At 46.4% G+C, this 18,988-nt stretch overlaps 1 protein-coding gene across 1 annotated transcript in view; it reads right to left on the bottom strand.

Moving 5' to 3' along the window:
* Positions 1–18,988, bottom strand: part of LOC137437679 (progesterone receptor) — a 378,860-nt gene that overhangs the window by 18,350 nt on the left and 341,522 nt on the right. The window contains exon 6 of the mRNA XM_068132179.2: positions 7,873–8,003. Coding sequence (XP_067988280.2) covers positions 7,873–8,003 — 131 coding nt within the window. The remainder of the gene's footprint in view (positions 1–7,872; positions 8,004–18,988) is intronic.

Below are 18,988 nucleotides of genomic sequence, written 5' to 3'. Positions count from 1 at the left end.
CTGGTCCGCAGCAATGGATGCGGCCTTCCAAAGCTCAAAGCGGGCCCTCGCCGACGCAACACTGCTCGCTCACCCGGTGCTCAACGCTCCCATCGCCCTCACCACGGATGCCTCCGACTACGCGGTGGGCGCCGTACATGAGCAATGGGTGAACGGGGTTTGGCAGCCACTCGCTTTTTTCAGCCGGCAGCTCCGGCCGAACGAGCTCAAATACAGCACGTTTGACCGGGAGCTCCTCGGTCTACACCTGGCCGTCCGCCATTTCCGCCACCTCCTGGAGGGCCGACCTTTCACGGCGTTCGTCGACCACAAGCCGTTGGTTTACGCCATGGCCAAGGTCACGGAGCCGTGGTCGGCCCGCCAACAGCGCCACCTCTCCGCCGTGTCGGAGTTTACCACGAACATCCGGCACGTCGCCGGCAAAAACAACGCCGTGGCCGACTGTCTTTCCTGGGCCAGCGCGAACGCGGTCCACCTGGGCGTGGACTTTGCGCTTATGGCGGCGGACCAAACCACCGACACCACGGTGCAAGCCCTCCGGGCGGCGGACACGGGCCTCCGCCTGGCCGACATCCCCTTCGCGGACACTGTCCTGCTCTGCGACGTCTCCCAAGGCCAGCCTCGCCCCATCGTGCCCGTCACCTGGCAACGCCGCATCTTCGCCTCCCTCCACGGCCTTTCCCACCCGGGCTGGAAAGCTTCCCAGAAGCTGGTGTCGGCGCGATTCGTCTGGCACGGCCTTCGTCGGGACGTCCGCGATTGGACCAGCACCTGCACGGCCTGCCAATGGGCCAAGGTCCACCGACACACCCAGGCCCCGCTGGCACCTTTCACCGTGCCCGAACGACGTTTCGACCACGTCAACGTGGATCTGGTGGGCCCCCTCCCCCCATCACGGGGGTTCACACACCTGCTCACCATGGTGGACAGGACCACCAGGTGGCCGGAGGCCGTTCCCCTCGTCTCCACCACCACCGCCGACGTGGCGCAGGCTTTCATCGCCACCTGGGTCGCCCGCTTCGGCGCACCGGCGGACATCTCGTCAGACCGTGGACCACAGTTCACCTCCGAGCTGTGGGGCGCGGTCGCCCGCAACCTGGGGGTCAAGCTCCACCGTACTACGGCCTACCACCCCCAAGCAAACGGGTTGTGCGAGCGATTCCACCGCTCCATGAAGGCCGCGCTCATGGCCGGCCTTCAAGACGGCGGTTGGGCCGACCGGCTGCCGTGGGTCCTTTTGGGCCTCCGCACGGCCCCCAAGGAGGACCTCCAGGCATCCACCGCCGAGCTTGTCTATGGCCAGGCGCTACGCGTCCCGGGCGAATTCGTGCCCGACGCTACCAGTCCCTGGTCCGCAGCTCACCAGCGCTCGGACCTCCAGGAGGCCGCCCGACGGTTTGCCCCTGTGCCAACATCCCACCACGGTGACCCCCAGTCCTACGTCCCCCCAGCACTTCGCACAGCGGAGTATGTTTTTGTGCGTCACGACGCACATCGGGGGCCACTCCGGCCGCCGTACGACGGGCCCTTCCGGGTGCTGCGACGGGACGACAAGTCGTTCGTCATCGACATCGGCGGCAGGTCGGACCGGATTGCGGTGGACCGCCTCAAGCCGGCGCACGTGGACGTCGACCACCCACCACGGGTGGCCCTTCCGCCGCGGCGAGGCCGCCCCCCGTCCACGGTGCCCCCCACTCGACCGCCCACCACCACACCGGACCCCCTCCCACGACCCGCCAGGGGTCGCTTCGGCCGGGTCATCAGGACCCCCCTCAAATTGACCCTGCCGGTGCAAGTCGATTCTGGGGGGACGTGTGTAGCGGCTACCGCTGGGTTTTCACAATCGCCTTGCACCTATCAAGGACGCGGAGCGATCACCATGCCGGGCTCGTCCAGGACGCCCAGGCAGGCTCGCCCTCAACTTGCCAGGCCGCAGCCAGGACGCTGGGCCACGCCCCCTCTCGCCTTTCCTGGGGAAACGCTCCGGGATAATATGTATATATATTGCTGCCCGAAAAACGGGCTTTTGAGAGTGCCTGAGTGTTTGGTTTGATTAAAGCAACTCGGATGAATTCCAGCTTTTTGTCGCGTCCATTCTTCCGATCGACGTGGGAGCCCCAGCTCCTTCAAGCTAATACTATAAAAATAAATAAATATTATAATAGGAATGTAAAGACTTTAGATTTATTTGACATCTCAGTGTGAGTGAATTGCATTGGGCTCAAAAAACAACATACTCGAGCTATAATTAAGAAAAAAAATAGGGGCAATACCCCTGGGCACTCACCTGGTAGAATAAAGCAGTATACTACACCGACTAAAGGTATTTTAAACCAATTTCAATGGTTGCTAGGAGACAGGGCAGCATGTATTATCATACTATCGTCGGTAATCATAAGACTTTAGGCAAACAAAGAAATACATATATTGGGGGGCAACCCCACCCTCCCCCCCCTCCCCCCCCAAATATCCCCCACACCCCAATTTTTCTAATGCCATGAAACAAACATTGGTACATCATGGGTGATGAAGGTTGTGATAAAGTTACATCAACATTGTGTGTGTAGTTTCAGAGGAGAGAGTAAATACCTATTTTAGGGGGTCAAACCCCCCACAAACCCTATTAAACCCTGTTTTTTTATGCTGTGGACAAACTTTGGTGCATCATGGATGATGAAGGTTGTGGTCAAGTTTCATTGAAATTGTGTGTGCAGTTTCGAAGAAGACAGCAAATACCTACTTTGGGGGGCTCAAAGGACCCTTAGACCTTTACCTTGATTTTTAGCTCACCTGGAACCTAGTTCCAGGGAGCTTATGGGATGGCGTGTCGCCCGTCCATAAACACTTGAAACTTATTCTCCGAAGCTGCTGATGGGAGTGTGACCAAACTTGGCATAAATTAGATTTGGTATGTTGCAACTCAAGGTTGTTCACATCATGAAAAGGGCAGGGTCTAAGGAAGTTTACCGGGGGTCAAAGTAGATTCAGGAAATCTTTGATTTTGCAAGTAACAAATGGACCCAAATGCAATATCCTCTCCTCTGGCGAGGGTAATAACTGGAAAGCACCATAGCATTAAGGGCACTTAAAATGTTTCTTCTGAGAAGAAATAGAGAAATATAAATAAACTAGTACAAAGCCCGTCAGAAATGATGGGTTGTAACAGTTTATTTGACGGTGCAGCTGCGTGAGCATGCCAAAGTCTGAAGCCTGGGCCTAGTGTCAGGTGTGCTTATATCTTCTTCATTTATTAGATATCCTACAGACGTAAATGAACACTCGGTTTACTCTGTGTACGTTGCACATCACGTGCAGCTAATTTAATCTCCCTGTGCCTTGTATTTATTGTGATTTTAAAAAACGCTTCTGTACACCGACCTTGAGGCTCAGTTTGCAAGCCACCGTCTACAATTCCAATGTAAGAGACATAATTACTCTTCTTTTGAGTCTTCGGAGTCCTCAGGGTCCTTTGCATCCTTTGGATCTTTTGGGTCCTGGGGTCATCCACAAGCCAAGTCTTTTGTGTCTTTTTGGTCTTCTGGTTCCTCAGGGTATTTTGGGTCCTTGGATCTTTTTGGTCCTCTGGGTCTTTGGGGTATTTAAGGGTCTTTGGAGTATTTTGAGTCATAGGGGTAATTTGGATATTTGGGGTCTACTGGGTCCTCAGGATCTTTTTGGTGTTTTGGATTGCTTGGGTCTGGAGGGTCGTTAAGGGTCTTCAGGGTCTTTTGGCTCTTCAGAGTCTTTTTGGTCTTTTTGATCTTTTCGGTCTTCTGGGTCTTTAAGGGACTTTGGGATATTTTGGGTCTTTGAGGTCTTTAAGGGTCTTCTGGGTATTTGGTATCTTTTGGGTATTTTGGGTGTTTGGGGTCCACTGGGTCTTGAGAGTCCTTGGGGTCTTCTGGGTCCTTGGATCTTTGGGGTCTTCCAGGGTCTTTGGGGTATTTTGGGTCTTCAGAGTCCTGGGCTCTTCTGGGTACTTGGGGTATTTTGGGTCCTCTGGGTCCTTGGGTCTTATAAGTCCTTGGATCCTTGGGGTCTTCTGGGTCCTTGGGGTCTTCTGGGACCTTGGAGTCTTTTAGGTCTTTTAACCGGTGGACACACAGTTCAAAGATTGCCCATTAAAACCCCACTCAAATCCCTCCTAAAGCACTACTCAAAGCCTTTAAAACCTACCCTTATGAAGGGGGACAGACATCTCACAAACACACAAACACAAAAATGCACATTGTGTTTTATATAAATAGATATGAGCATTAAAAAGAAAAGCAAATGCAGATAAAGACAAAGGACATAGATAATGAGTGATAAAGAAAGACCAACAAGAACACCTTACCCCACACGGTCTTGAGACAAAGGGTCATGGGAAGCATCTTTTCAACTCTTACTTCGAATTTCTGAGCACGATCTATATTAGCTTTGTTTGGGAACTTTGAATAACAGGTGCGATGGCAACCATACAAAGCTGATGAGTTAAGCGGAACAATACTCCTTTTGCTGATGTCGGAAGGATGACAGGGTGAGCCATCCCACCTGGTGTTATTTGACGGCACGACAGGAGCTCCAACTCAAGACTCCATCTTAAGCCAGCCACGTCAACCTTTAAGCCAACACCAGGTTTAAAGTACCGATAAACTGCATGCTCGTGTTCCGATTGATGTTCCACAGTGTGCTCAACATAAAATTCAATTGAAATGAAGGAGCTCCTCCATCATCGCCTGACATCTGTCAGACAGACGGACAGAGTGAACCAATTGGGCGACATCTGCCAGACGTGTGGGGTAATAAAATGCAGAAAGACTTCTCGAGTCGATCTGAAAAATCAATGAATGTACAAATTTATCCCCAATAATTTACACGAATTAGCGACACATTAAAATGTGGACAAAGGAGACAAGGCCACAAGTTAATTGGATAACTGATCCTGGAGTTATTAATGACAACCCCAAAAATAAATAAATAAATAAATAAACGAACTCTGAAACCAAGTGTCTTGAACATCCACACTGGTCTTGTACAAAAAGCGTCACGTGTGACACGTCCCAACATCGACACAATTTGTGGGATCACGACACGTAATCCATAAAGCTTTCTTCTTACGGCGTTTTGAGCATCACAATAGTCGTAAACAGCTGCGTGAACAGATAACCCATTCGGAATCGAGAATATTCTTTTAAGAACCCCTCAAATGAATGTGGGGTATGGCGATGTGGTCCTGAGGCCGTCGGATTGGTGTCCTGGACCCTCGTGGGTTCAATTCCCAGTGAAGGGAGCACCATTAAGGATTCTTATAATCCGCAAGCCAAGCTATTTTCAATTGGAATCACCGCGTGACTGCTGGAATTGTCGATAACTAACCTCATGCCTTTTAGAGCACGATATCCGGATCATACTCCGAAAGCACCCTCTGAAATTCTGCCATGAAACCTCTTCTTGTTCCCATTCCCATTCTTCCCTCCTTCAAGACAGCTGTTCACCACCACCTCGGTTCATTCCCATCTATATGCACATGATCTCTTCGACCTCAAATGACCCCATTCCCAAACACTCCTTTTTTTCCAGGTTATTGTCATTCCCTCTCCCCCCACCTCTTTTCATTTGTTACCTCTGCCACTGAGGTTGGATGAAGGTTATGTTTCACCCCTGTCTGATTGTTATGACAAAAATTGAACAGCAATTGCATAGTGCATCACTGAATTGGGAAAGCAACAATTTGAGGTCAAAAGGTCAAATGTCCACTCAAGGTCAAACTTCTAAAATCATCAATTTTCATACGATTGACCTGAGCTTTGATTAAGATCGTAAATTTCAATCTTAAAGAAATGGACAATTTGATGTATCCATGGCAACCCATTTTTGGGGTGTGGGGTGGGGGGAATTTGCAAGTATCATGCTCTGCATGACGTCTTTCTTGTTTGTTACTCCCGCCAGGGAGTAATGCATTCGATCGTGTCCGTGTGTGTGTGTTCGTGTGTTTGTGAACAAGATATCTGGAAAAGTTCTGAACGGATTTGGATGAAAGTTGGTGGGATGATTGCCCTTGGGATAAGGAAGAATTGATTAGTTTTTGGTGAAGCTCAGGATATTATTCCGGATCCAGGAATTTTTTGAAGGATTGTTTACCATTGGAAGACAGGGCTCATTTTTTATTTTTTTTACATTATCTTCTATATATTCTATATTTCACATTGTGATATGAAAATAGTTTTCATATTTGTTGTAAATGTAGTTTAAACTCGTGGTTATGCGTTAGAGCGGTGTATTTTGTTAGCAGCGTCGTTTTCAAGGTTCGTTTTTTTTTTCTAATAAAGACATATTCTGTCATTTTAAAACCACCAAAGTGTGTATTCGGTTTCCCCTTTTCATAAAATGTATTGTTTGATATGTATAATGCTTTAAATTTTTTTTTATTTTTTTTTAACCTCAGAGGAGATATCAACATTCACCTCAGCGAATATTAAACGCGGTGTCAGTATTTGATGAACTTATAAAGACTTCGGTGAGTTATAAGTGTGACAAGCATGTGCACGGGATTCTTCCCAGAAGAATGAGTGTCCGCATTAGCTTGTACGACTTAAAATGAGCGAGTTTTGTTTTGACGTTTGGGCCAGTTTTACATGTTGTATCCCGAAGGAATGAAACGAACGTTTTCCTGGCTTACAATTTTATTTGAAGTCACACATGCCTCAAAATACACTCACTTATATAGAATTGAACGCTGAATCCGAAAATGTAAGTGGAATTGCCTTGTTTTTTTTTTAAACATTATTTTCTATATATTCTAAATATATATATCTGTGCAGTGTCTGTCTTGTGTTGTGTTGTCTTGTGTTGTCACTGAACTACTCCCTCAAACTTTTGTGAAATCGTACTATTCCCACTTGACCCACGGCGGGAGTATGCACTCTACTGAGTGTCGTTCTAGTTTGTTTGTTTGTTTGTCTGCTCGTGCTATAACTCGTGAACGCTTTCTGCTATCTTCATCAAACTTTACCAGAGGATTCTGAAGGAAAAAAGTGAGGTTGCCAATGTGATTTGACAATATATGTCAAAGGTCACGGTGATAGTGACGTCATTTGTATGAAACACATTTTGGGTTCTATCACGCTTAACATTTGGTGTAGCGAGATGCGTTGGTTGGCAAAGAACATTGCACATTTGAGGATAAATCTATTTCACTGATAGAAATCGTTCCTGGGCCACCAGTGGGAAAGATATCGTCAAAATGGCCATGTTCAAAGGTCAAAATTATCTCGTTTTTGTCATACCTGCCAGGCTACCACCTGATGCCTTATTGTTTGTTTGTCTGTGAACGGGATATCTCAAAAAAGTTATGGACGGATTTGGACGAAATTTGGTGGAGAGGTTGGGTATGATTTGATTTTTGTGAAGATCCCCGGATCTGGATCTGGAATTTTAAAGTGATTCTTCCCCATTGAGAGATGGGGCCAAAAACTATATATAGCGCAATATTTCGATAAACGCGATATATAAACCTGATCTCACTCTCACTTCTACTCTGCTGTGGTGTTTCCCACTCTCCATTTTGTTCCCTTTCATTCTGCACTAGCTTTTCCACCAGCCCCGTTCACTTGTACAAAAGTTTTTTGCAGCAACGTAGGATGAATGTTAATGCTACCTAGAACGCAGTGCTGCCTGCATCCCACAAGTGAATACAAATACAAAAATGTATCTGCATTGTGAATTTTCTTTTTTGAGATGGTATTGAGGGAAATTGGAAATTATTGCGGAATCTAATTTCCAAATTGCAAAAAGGGCTAAATAGGACATCAATGGTTGTGTGTTGTACAGACAAAGCCTTCTCAAAAAGCTCGATTATTTTGAAAGTCTTGTCGTGCTGGTACAACTTACACATGCTGAGAAGCAAAAGGGCCTTCATGCAGAGAAACTCGTCCTGGGAAACTTGCATCCGACTGAACTCCTTCGATATTTGCTGCATTCCCATACAAAGCTCGTACATTGCCGACTGTTGCATCCGCTGCCTGCATGACAGGAAGGTGGAGAAGGTGGTGATGGAGAGGGAAGGGGTGAAGTTTTGAGAGGCAAATTGTTATTAAAGTATGGCTTCTGAAAGGCCTGTTAAGGCCGATTCTGGATGTGGGAGAACCAACCCTTTCGATGCTGTGCTGCTCGCCGGCTCAATAATATGCAACTTTCAGAATGACGTATTAATTTATTCTTATTTGAATGCAGCACGTTGCTGCTTGGCTGCATCATTTTCTGGGGGTGTGGCTGTGCCACTGATGCAATGTCCCCTTACCATCTAGTTGGTACTCATTTTTGCTGATCTTGGAAGGATGACAGGCTGAGTTGACCCACCTGATGTTAATTCAACGCGCGACAGGGGCTTGAACTCAATACCCTAGGACCTTAAGTCAGCCACCTTAACCGTTAAGCCAACACTAGGCTTGACGTATGAATGCTCATGATGCATTTCACGCATGCCCTGTGTCTGCATTTTCAGTGACGTGTTTGTGCTCGTCCGGGTACCTGCCATATTGCGGGCGTGAAATCTATAAATGAAAGTCTTTTTAACATAATTTTCGGCATTTAAAAGAAAGAGTGGCAATTTTTTAAAATGTTAACCATGATTGTTGTGTTCCTGGATGCAAATTGGACTCACAAAAATACATTATAGGAAATAGGAGAAATATCCGTGGATGAGAGGTGGCGTACCATCTCCTGTTAGTACAAGTGAGCGACCACAGTGGATATACCGTCGGACCCCGCTATTCGTGGTTCCACTATTCACGGTATCCACGTATTCGCGGTTGATAAAATGCGACATGATTCTCTACTCACGGAAAAATGTCCCGCAAATTTGCTGTGTTTTTTCTACTCGCGCCCATGTTCCGCGAATTCGCGGTTTTTCAGGGGCACAAAAAAAGCTTGGCACATTTATAAAACTAGCTTGACACATTTATAAAACGAGCTTGAAACATCTATAAAACCCATCTTTTACCAGACATGCACAAAGCAACTGGACATACATATGCAAAAAAACATCTTGTACAAGCCGCGAGCATGACCTGCTTATACAGTACAGTACAGTACATTACCGTACATTCACTGCTGTGTGATTTGCGTTATCATGGCTTTCGTGGGCGCAAATTTTAGCCACACTATAAGCGAGCTTCGCCGGATATCCCACCAGATGTGTAAACAAGTCAACCCCGCAAATTATCGAATGCAAATGCTTCATTAAATCGATTACAGTTTGCAATTTACGGTAAAGCATCATCAGAGATCTTGCACAATGAAAACGCTTCGGTGGATGTTCCATCAGCGAAGAAAACATGTCAACCCTGCGAGTTATAGAATGCAAATGCTTCAGTAAATCTATTATTGAAATTAGCAGATAGGCTCAATACGACATCATCCGATAACATCCCCCACAAACCAATGGGCAGAGTACCTCCCGCAATTACCCACAATCCTACATATTGTTACGTTTGTGGGGGTAGGGGATGAAATACCATAGCGGAAATAGGATCGTATAGATGAGCATGGACCGTGGACGCGTAGAAGACATTTCGATGTATATATGCAGTGAAAACTGTGAGCTTAAGAGTGTTTACGTGTCACCACACGGAGGGTGGTTTTGTGTTAGTTAAATATGGCTTAAGGATAATTCCCAGTATGTAATTGCCTCCTGGGATTTTCCCTTATGTTTTTTACATTCACTTGGCCAGCCATGCAATCGGGCCCCCCTTAACCAACAACACCGACAAGCCGACGGAAACACAGCGCATTTTAACCATCGGGCTAAACCACGCCCCACCGCCGCCAATGTAATCCGAACATTCCCGACGAGACTAAACTCCGCCTCGACTATCATAACTGACAGAACACGCAAGCTTCACCATTGGTCGGGGAGAGATGGAATGATTCGGCAGAGTTCGGGAGGGGGGGGGGGGGTAATGGGGGGTGATGTCAGAGCAGGGAGCCCAAGTTAATTAAGGAGGAGGAAAGAGGAAGAATCGCTCAATTCTGACTTGGTTGTGCTAGCGAACGGCTCCGTTTCGTGCCTTGTGAGCGGGTGGAGCAAGCTTCGGAGCCTTGGTGGACCTGGTGCGGAGAAATAGCAGTGAGGGCAATTTTGATTGTGAGGAGGGGATGTTGAAGGCGGGTTGTGGGGCTCCTGGTGCTCTGGAAGGAGAGGAGAGCGCAAGAGGACCGACTGTACGAATTACCTCATGTTCATGGTGCGGTGGAGGAGCGACTCGGCGCCATCTTGATCGACTCGACACGCCTTTCTTCCGACCTACGGGACCCGTTCCACAACCACTGCGCATCCAAAAGTCCCCGTTGAAGCCAAAGCTGAGTGTCGGCCGACTAACTAACTAGTTATTTTTCTTTTATCTTTCCCCAGTGTATCCATATTTGAGTCAGCATGTGGAGGGTCCCTCGAGTAGAGCTACAGTTTTTTTTCCCTCAACCGTCATTTTTATTGGTTTACAATTATTTATGATAAATCTATTATTTGTTGCATTTCATTGTCATATTGTTGATTTTCCTTGTCTCGTTTCTGTGTTTGTGGGTTCGAGGAATAAACCCCGTGGCTTTTGTCTGTGCAGGTAAGCACCCTGGTTTTCTTCGCCTGCACACGACGGACAGACCCCCAATTTTCAGGTTGACCACCTCGGAATGAAAACTGTTCGGCTATCTGCTGCCCGTGATTTTAATCACGAGCGACACGACGATATACAGACAGTGTAACCATATACATCGTTACGGTGTAACCACGACAATATACATCTCAATCATTGTTCTCGTCCCGTTGCTTTGACCTGTGTTTTTGACTCTCGCTCTGCTAATAGTCCAATCATGGCTCCCAAGCGCAAGACCAGTTCCGGAGATGCGTCGACTCCCATGATGCAGAAGAAAGTGATGTGCCTGAGCCAGAAAGCGGAGCTGCTCGACCGGCTTTCGAGAGGAGAGAGTGCGGCCTCTGTTGGCAGGAATTACGGCGTCAACTAATCCACCGTTCGCCACATACGGAAGAAGGAGAAGGGAATTCACGAGAAACTTTCAGCGAATGCTGTATCGAGTACGAAGGAGGTCACCAATGTCCGGAATGTCGACATGGAAAGGATGGAGAAGACTCTCAGAATATAGATCGAGGACAACACACGGCAAAAAAACCATGGTTGCTGGGAAACATGCATCCGGAAGGGGGGGAAGTCATAAGGAGGGGAGGAAGTCATGAGGGACTTCATGCTGAAAACCATGATGCTGAACCGTTCCCTAAACCCGCTCATAGAGGACGAGTTGGACGCCATTCCAAAGGTTTCCGAGGAGGAGGAGGAGGAGGAGGAGGAGGAGGAGGCGGAGGCGGGCAGTAATGAGGAATAAAACCTCACAGACCAGTTCCTGGGCGAGTTGCTGCAGGACATGCGGGCGATTGTTGACAGGGTGCAAGACCCTGACCCAGTCGTGGAGAGGTACCTCAAGTTCAAGAGGGTCTTGGATGATGCGCTGCTCCCATACAAAGAGCTACATTGAAATGTTGGGCAATGTGTCAGGCAGCTCCCCATCACCAATTTCTTCAGCCCTGCTCCCTCCACCTCAAGATCACGAGCACCCTCTCCTTTCTTCCTATCAGCGTCCTCGCCAGCATTCTCACCAGTGTCCTCACCTTCTCTTACCTCTCCTCTCCCATAGTGCACGATTTTGCTGCACCATCATTTGGGTCACCCTCAAAGTTCGAGGAATTCTTGGGATTTTAATTAATCACCATCATCATCATCATTAAAATTTGAAAGTTGCATGTGTTTGTAAAATAAATATTTCAAACTGTACATGATGGTGTTGTGTTTTTTTTTACTTTGACGGTACAGTATGGGTAAGAACTTTTAATAAACTGTAAGTGCATTCTTTCAATAAATTGGAAATGGTATCTGGTGTTGTGTTGTTTTTGCTTTCACGGTACGGTATGGTTAAGCACTTTTATAAACTGTAAGCGCATTCCTTCAATAAATTGGAAATGGTACCTGCTATTGTCGTTTTTTTTGTTTGTTTTGTAAGCATTTTTTATGAAACTGTAATCATGTGCATTTGCAGTCGAAAACATTTTAAACTTTAAAAATTTTCCTCTATGAATCAGGAACCGCCGGGAACCTATAACGTATCCCCCTTTCCCCATTGAAACAATGCAGCGGCATACATTCACGAGATTTTCATCCACATTCGCGGATTTTCGTTGACATTTGCGGGTTTTGTCTCGGGACTTTCATCGACCTTCGTGGATTATCGTTGACATTCTCGGAATTTGCCTCACCATTCGCGGATTTTGCCTCGCCGTTCACAATTTGGTCCTCTCTATTCACGGATTTTCACGACTCGGGAACCTATCCCTCCTTTTTCCATTGAAACAATGCCCCGCTATTCGTGGGATTCGCTATTCGCGGATTTTCCAGGAACATATCCCCCGCGAATAGCAGGGACCCACAGTATATAAAACAAAATAAAAACACACACACGCTTCTCCTTTTAGCAATCAATGCAAAAATCTAGTAGAATTTATCTTGTGGCCCAAAACCAAACAAAATACATAATTATAACAGCTCCCATTGCTCGCCTCTCCGCCCCCCAACACGATGAATAGTAAATATCATCATTTTAATCTTACCCAATACATTCACAAGCCCAAGATATGTCTCTTCCTTCGGTGTTCAGCAGCACCCAAACCAGATATGGTATCTTCCACAAAGAAGCCTACCTGATACATCCAGCTACAACAAATACAGCAGACACAAAATTTGTGTATTTTCATGTCGTGAGGATGTCCTTTGCAGAAGAGTTAGTATTGTTACTGAGAATAACACACAGCATTGCCTTTCCAATTGTAGACGTCCGTTAAATAAATCATCAAACAAGCAATGTTCACAGGAGACACTCCCACAAGGTTCAAAGTCCATTCGCTGGTAGCGATTAGTTGGGGAGGGGGGTTTAAATATATAGCACACGTTCGTCCACTTGCACCGGCACGCATGGTTGGGAGTTTGGAGTATAAGCAGGGTGTCCATTCGGCGAGCTGAGAAATTTCTCAGTCTTTTGTTGTGCAAAGGCACAGCCCTTTCTCTTAGGTACTTTTCCAAGTATTTTCAGCTTCATTCAGAAGCGTTGTGAGCCTTGTTAGATAACAATCCTTATTTTGCATACAGGATATAATTTGTAGCGCCATGGACATCACCGTTTCTGCACATGCGCACCAATAATTCTGGGGCAGATTACGTCATTTCAAAAGTCATGTATTATAATTAACTTTTGCGATTAATGATGAAAATCAAACCACACTCTTGCCTTTCCCTGTATTTTATTTTTGATTTTGGGCTGGCAGGATAGCCTAGAGGTATGCATCCTTGTATTTGGGCTATACAACCTGGTTTCAAATCCAGACCCAGCTACAAACTGCCATCCTGGTGTTTCACATGCAGGGATAAGCAACACTGGGTTACACCGCTTGCTATCTCGGTGTGGTTGTTGTTCGGGAGGCAGATTGTGCTCCGTAAACCAATTAACCAGGTGGTTCGCATGTATAACGTGATCAGCTATCTTCAATTATGAAGGGCAACCATTCCCAAATGATGAATGTGCTGATGCATAGCGAGTTACCCTCAAATATAACGAAAATCTTATTATGTGCAGGTAATAAAATGATAGCCAATGTGAGAAGAATATGGTGTCTACATATTATGTATGGGGAAAAAAAAGGCACTGTTTTGCACACATACAATGTAAATAGCCTGCAATTCAAAAGCAGAGCCTTATTTTAGACGAATGTATTGGAGATGGAAAAGCAATTATTAGACAAGTGCAGCAAGCACAAAATCATAGCAATGACACGAAGACTGTTGCAAAAGCATCTTTTGTTGATTTCGCCTTGCTTCCGTCCCATGATAATGTCCTCCATATGAATCACAGCAGATTTCATGGTATAATGAAATGTGTCCCATGCCTCACAAATTGCCTGTACAGATAAGACGGAGTGCCGTTCATTCATTAATTCATTCATTTCGCATCGACGGCCTCGCTATCATGGGAACTCACATAACTGATGATCCATGATGGTTAGAGAGCAGGAAGGGTTAAAATGGCTCGAAGTGGTCAAACATGTGGCCCAGCCAATAAGAGGGAGGAGGGATTTGGTAAGGGCACATGAGGCAAGAGTATATAATATTGGCATGACCACAAACCCGCAGGACAGTCAGCTTAAAGTACTTCCAGAAAGGTAGATGCTTTTGGTGTTCTGTGACACGTGACAACTTGCAAAGGGTCATTTAAAATTTTTGTTTTAATCCACATAGTTTCGATACAAATAAATTGGGAAAACATATCCGTATGCAACTGACGTCATGGAAATGCGCGAACAACACAGGTTGATTCATACTCTGAGGCTTGACAGGAAAAAAACATATATATATATATATATATATATATATATATATATATATATATATATATATATATATATATATATATATCGGTCATTATGCGACTCCATACCATCAGTGGTGAATCGCCATTAAGGTGTCCCATCCAGCTTTCGCTGCACCTTAATGGGAGCGATAAGCACCGCCTGCCACAAGGTACATTACCTCTGGTATCCACTCATTATATTATGAAGTCGCCTGAATGCGGTTGGGAGGAACCAATCAGAATCTATAATTTCAGTTCTCCAAACTAATGAGCGCACGCCGTCGCTACGTAAGTACACCTTGCCTGCCAAGCTCCAGAGAAGCCATCGAGCAGTGCATCATAATTTAGATCTTAGTTCAGATACTGTCACAAGTGTATGCAAAACTCACAGTTACCGACCTGGTTTCACCCTTTTTGGGGCTTCATCAGGGCAACGCAGTGAGTCTTCCATACACTTGTGAATCTGAAAACCTTTCGGTTATAAACCAGTCATTATGCGACTTCATACCATCAGTGGTGAACCGCCATTAAGGTGTCCTGGCCGCCCGGCCAAAGTGAGCAATCGGGGGAGAAGGGCCTTGGTAAGAGAGGTGACCAAGAACCCGATGGTCACTCTGGCTGAGCTCCAGAGATCCTGTTGGAGATGGGAGAAACTTCCAGAAGGACAACCATCACTGCAACACAACCGATCTGGGCTTTATGGCAGAGTGGCCAGACGTAAGCCTCTCCTCACTGAGACACATGAAAGCCTGCTTGGAGTTTGCAAAAAAGCACCTAAAGGACTCTCAGACTGTGAGAAACAAGATTCTGTTGTCTGATGAAACCAAGATTGAACTGTTTGGCTTCCGTCTGCCATGCGAATGCCATCCTTGTTTGGAGGCGATGTGTTGGCATAACTAATGCGCATGATGAAAGCATCATGTCACATTTCGGGTTAGTGTTGCTCCTTTTGTTTAATTTATCCCTCCTGACTGCAACCTCACCTCCTCATGGCAGCAACAATGCGTTGTTGTGGCAGTCGACGCTCGTTATCACCAGGTCGTGCAGATTTACTGTTGTGGGACCCGACCTGTGCCGTGCTGTCTCATCAAGGTGTGGGCTCTTTGACTAAACGATCGCATAGGCTCCGCTTATTTGGCATCATATTAGCAGAGCTACAGCACCTTACGTCTCCGTAGGATTGCACTGCAGCCAATACTGGGAAGATAATTAATTCGCAATTTTAAAGATCAGCCCACCACGGAGTGGCAACATCCACGACCGAGTATCGTGTCGGCAGTCACGTGACAGATATTAATTGATTGGCCAAGGAGAACCAAGTCACGTGCTGAGTTCTTATCTATTGCCCAGTCTCTTGATTAATCAATCACCAGTTACTCGTATATATGTATATAAATTAATTAAACAAAGTTAGTCGTATTCTTAGGCCAATGATGACCCAACAGTCCAGATCCAACAGTCTGGCCACCCATCTGCTGCCCTGGCAATGATTCACGATTAGCTTTGGCAGTTAACACATCAACACATAACTCCCTCAAGGCCTTATCCTTTTTCTATCTCCCTTCCAAATGAATAAAGCTCAGAAATGGAATGCAAATTCCAGACAAGCCTTCAGGTGGGTGAATGAGATGAAAACAAATGTGATTCAACCTTTAAAAAATTCCAACAAAAGGATGGATAGACAACAAGAGGGAGAAAGCCATACATGTAAAGGACACCCGTGTGATACATTTATAGGTCAAAAAAGGTCAAAAAAGGAAAACTCCGAAAAATTGACGAAACGCCATGAAACGCAAACTTCTTCTGTAACTTATCACAATAACGCCATGTACCAATTTTCAGTTGAATATGTTAAGGGGTATGGGAAGTAAGTCTGAAAAAAACGCAGCTGGGACAGACAGACAGATGCACGGACGGACAGAAAACCCAAAAGTTCCCTCGGGTCTGAAACTCGTAGGGGAGGAATAAGCACCTCTAAGAATGAGCTGAAGGGATTTGTGGTGTACAGCGCAACCCCCTTTTGGATTTCACGACTCCAAGCTGTCCAACACAGTAGATCCTGGTGTGGTCGAATTGTCATGAAGATGCCATGAACTTCTGGCACCAAAATAACCATTTGGCATTGAACATCAGGTTTACCACGTGGTGTCTGATTAACACAAGTCTTGAAAGCTGCTGTATACCTTTATAAAGCACTTGTTGCATTGCATTGTAGGGAAGCACATGCTCACGGGTGGGAGGTTTCCATTGACGTTTTGGTATTGTTACATATTTATGTGAATGTATGTGAATTACCATTCAGGTCTTTGCTTATCCGTGTGTAGTATATTAAGTTGTTGTGTAGTTGTTGTGGTTGGAGGGTCAGGAGCCCTTCTGAGGGAGTGGCCGGAAACGGAAGTGACCGGAAACGGAAGAGGAAAAGACACGAGGGAAAGGACGATTATTCTTCCTCGCCCAGCTCCGACAAAAGGTGGGATCGACCTTGCGCTGCGTGGAAAAGCGGCGTTCCGATCCGAAGCCTGTCTGGCGAGAGGAATTACCGGGACGTGTACCGGCCCGGTGGAGACGGCAAGTTGACGTGGGGCCGTGCATCGACCCCGCGTCTGGCCTCGTTCGCGGCACCGTCCAAACAGACGCGTGCGGGTCGCACGTTGGGGCCTAACGCGCCTTGCAAGCGGTGTGGGGTTTGGCTTGCTTTACCGTATCCGCTTAGCGTGGCCACGAGGGGCTGCAGCCACGGTGCCTGGTACGATACCTGCCCGGTGGAAACACGTCCACCCGGGGTTCGTTCTACCGCCCGAGTGCGGTGACGGCGACCATCATCTTGGTCAGGAGGGGCCCAGAGACATTGTGCGGGACCGAGACCAAAAGGGTGTCGTGAGTACTCACCGGGACACACGTATATAAGATGGCCATCTTACTCATAGGAAAGTGCTTGTGAATTGGGAATTGTTGATGGTTGTATATGGTTGATTGCTCGGGGAAAATCTCCATGGTTGTGTCATTGCAATTGTATGGTCATTCCTATGGAAATATATCCTTGAACGTCAGTTGTCTCTTGGGTGAAATTCATATGGATTGCGTGGCGAAAACGCATATTTAATACAGCTTTCTGGCGAAGTTCCTCTCACGGTCCGGGGGTAACCGAGACCAGGTATTCACCGAGGGGACCACGTAACAGAATTGGGGGCTCGTCCGGGATTTAAAATTGTATAAAATAATAAAATAATAATTTTTTATTAATTAAAAATTATTAATTAATTATTAATTGGTAATTTTTTTTTTGAGAAATTGGGGTAAAGTCTTGGGTGAAGGTTAACAGGTGTTAACGATAGGCACCATGGCGTTTGTGGTACAGAACTTTGGGGTAACCCCGAGTGAGGCACAGTTCCGAGCGTTGCTAAAGTCGGACCTCTTGAAATTGGCCAAACATTTTAACTTGGAGGTCCGAACTAATTTGAGGAAGGCAGAGTTGCAGGCCACGGTGATACAATCTATGGTGGGATTAGGAACATGGGACGAGTTAGCCTGGGAGTGGCTACCCAAAGAACCAGAAGACGTTGAGCTCCGGAAACTGGAGTTGCAATTACGGAGCCAGGAACGGATTAAAGAAGAAGAAAGGAAAGCAGAAAAGGAAAGAGCAGAAGAAGAAAGGAAAGCAGAAAAGGAAAGAGCAGAAGAAGAAAGGAAAGCAGAAAAGGAAAGAGCAGAAGAAGAAAGGAAAGCAGAAAAGGAAAGAGCAGAAGAAGAAAGGAAAGCAGAAAAGGAAAGAGCAGAAGAAGAAAGGAAAGCAGAAGAGAGGAGGGAAGAGAAACAAGCAGAGGAAAGGAGAGTGGAACGAGAACTCCAGGAAAGGTTAGAAGACAAAAAAGCAGAGGAAAGGAGAGTGGAACGAGAACTCCAGGAAAGGTTGGAAGAGAAAACAGCACAAGAAAGAACCGAGGAAAGGAGAGTGGAAAGAGAACTCCAGGAAAGAAGAGAAAAGGAACAAGCAGAGGAAAGGAGAGCTGCAAGGGACCTCGAAGCAGAGGAGAGAAAAGCGGAAAGGGAATTAAAGGAACGTGACATGGAGCTTCAGCAAGAAATCAAATTCAAGGAGCTGGAGTTAATGAGAGAACGGGGAGAGGCACCACCCTTGCTGACGGGGTCGACACCTAACCAGAAAACCTGGGATGTGGGCAGACATGTGAGGCTGGTTCCACCGTTCAGTGAAAAGGAAGTCGCGAAATTTTTCCCACACTTTGAGAAAGTGGCTCGACAATTAAACTGGCCGGAGGAGGCCTGGACCATACTCGTGCAAAGTGTGCTGGTGGGGAAAGCTCAGGAAATTTATTCGGCGCTACCAATGGACCAATGTGCAGATTACGAGGTACTGAAGAAGCACATCCTCAAGGCCTATGAGTTGGTTCCGGAAGCTTACAGGCAAAAATTCAGGAATGCCAGGAAGAGGGAGAGTGAGACCCATGTGGAGTTTGCCAGAGTGAAAGAAAACATGTTTGATCGGTGGTGTGAGTCAAAAGGAGTCGGGAAAGACTTCGAGACATTG

This window comes from Myxine glutinosa, chromosome 12 (genome assembly GCF_964187855.1).
Source record: "Myxine glutinosa chromosome 12, kmMyxGlut1.1, whole genome shotgun sequence".
In the NCBI taxonomy this organism is placed as follows: Eukaryota; Metazoa; Chordata; class Myxini; order Myxiniformes; family Myxinidae; genus Myxine; species Myxine glutinosa.
Note: the sequence above shows the minus strand (reverse complement) of the source record. Positions and strands in the feature narration are given on the sequence as shown.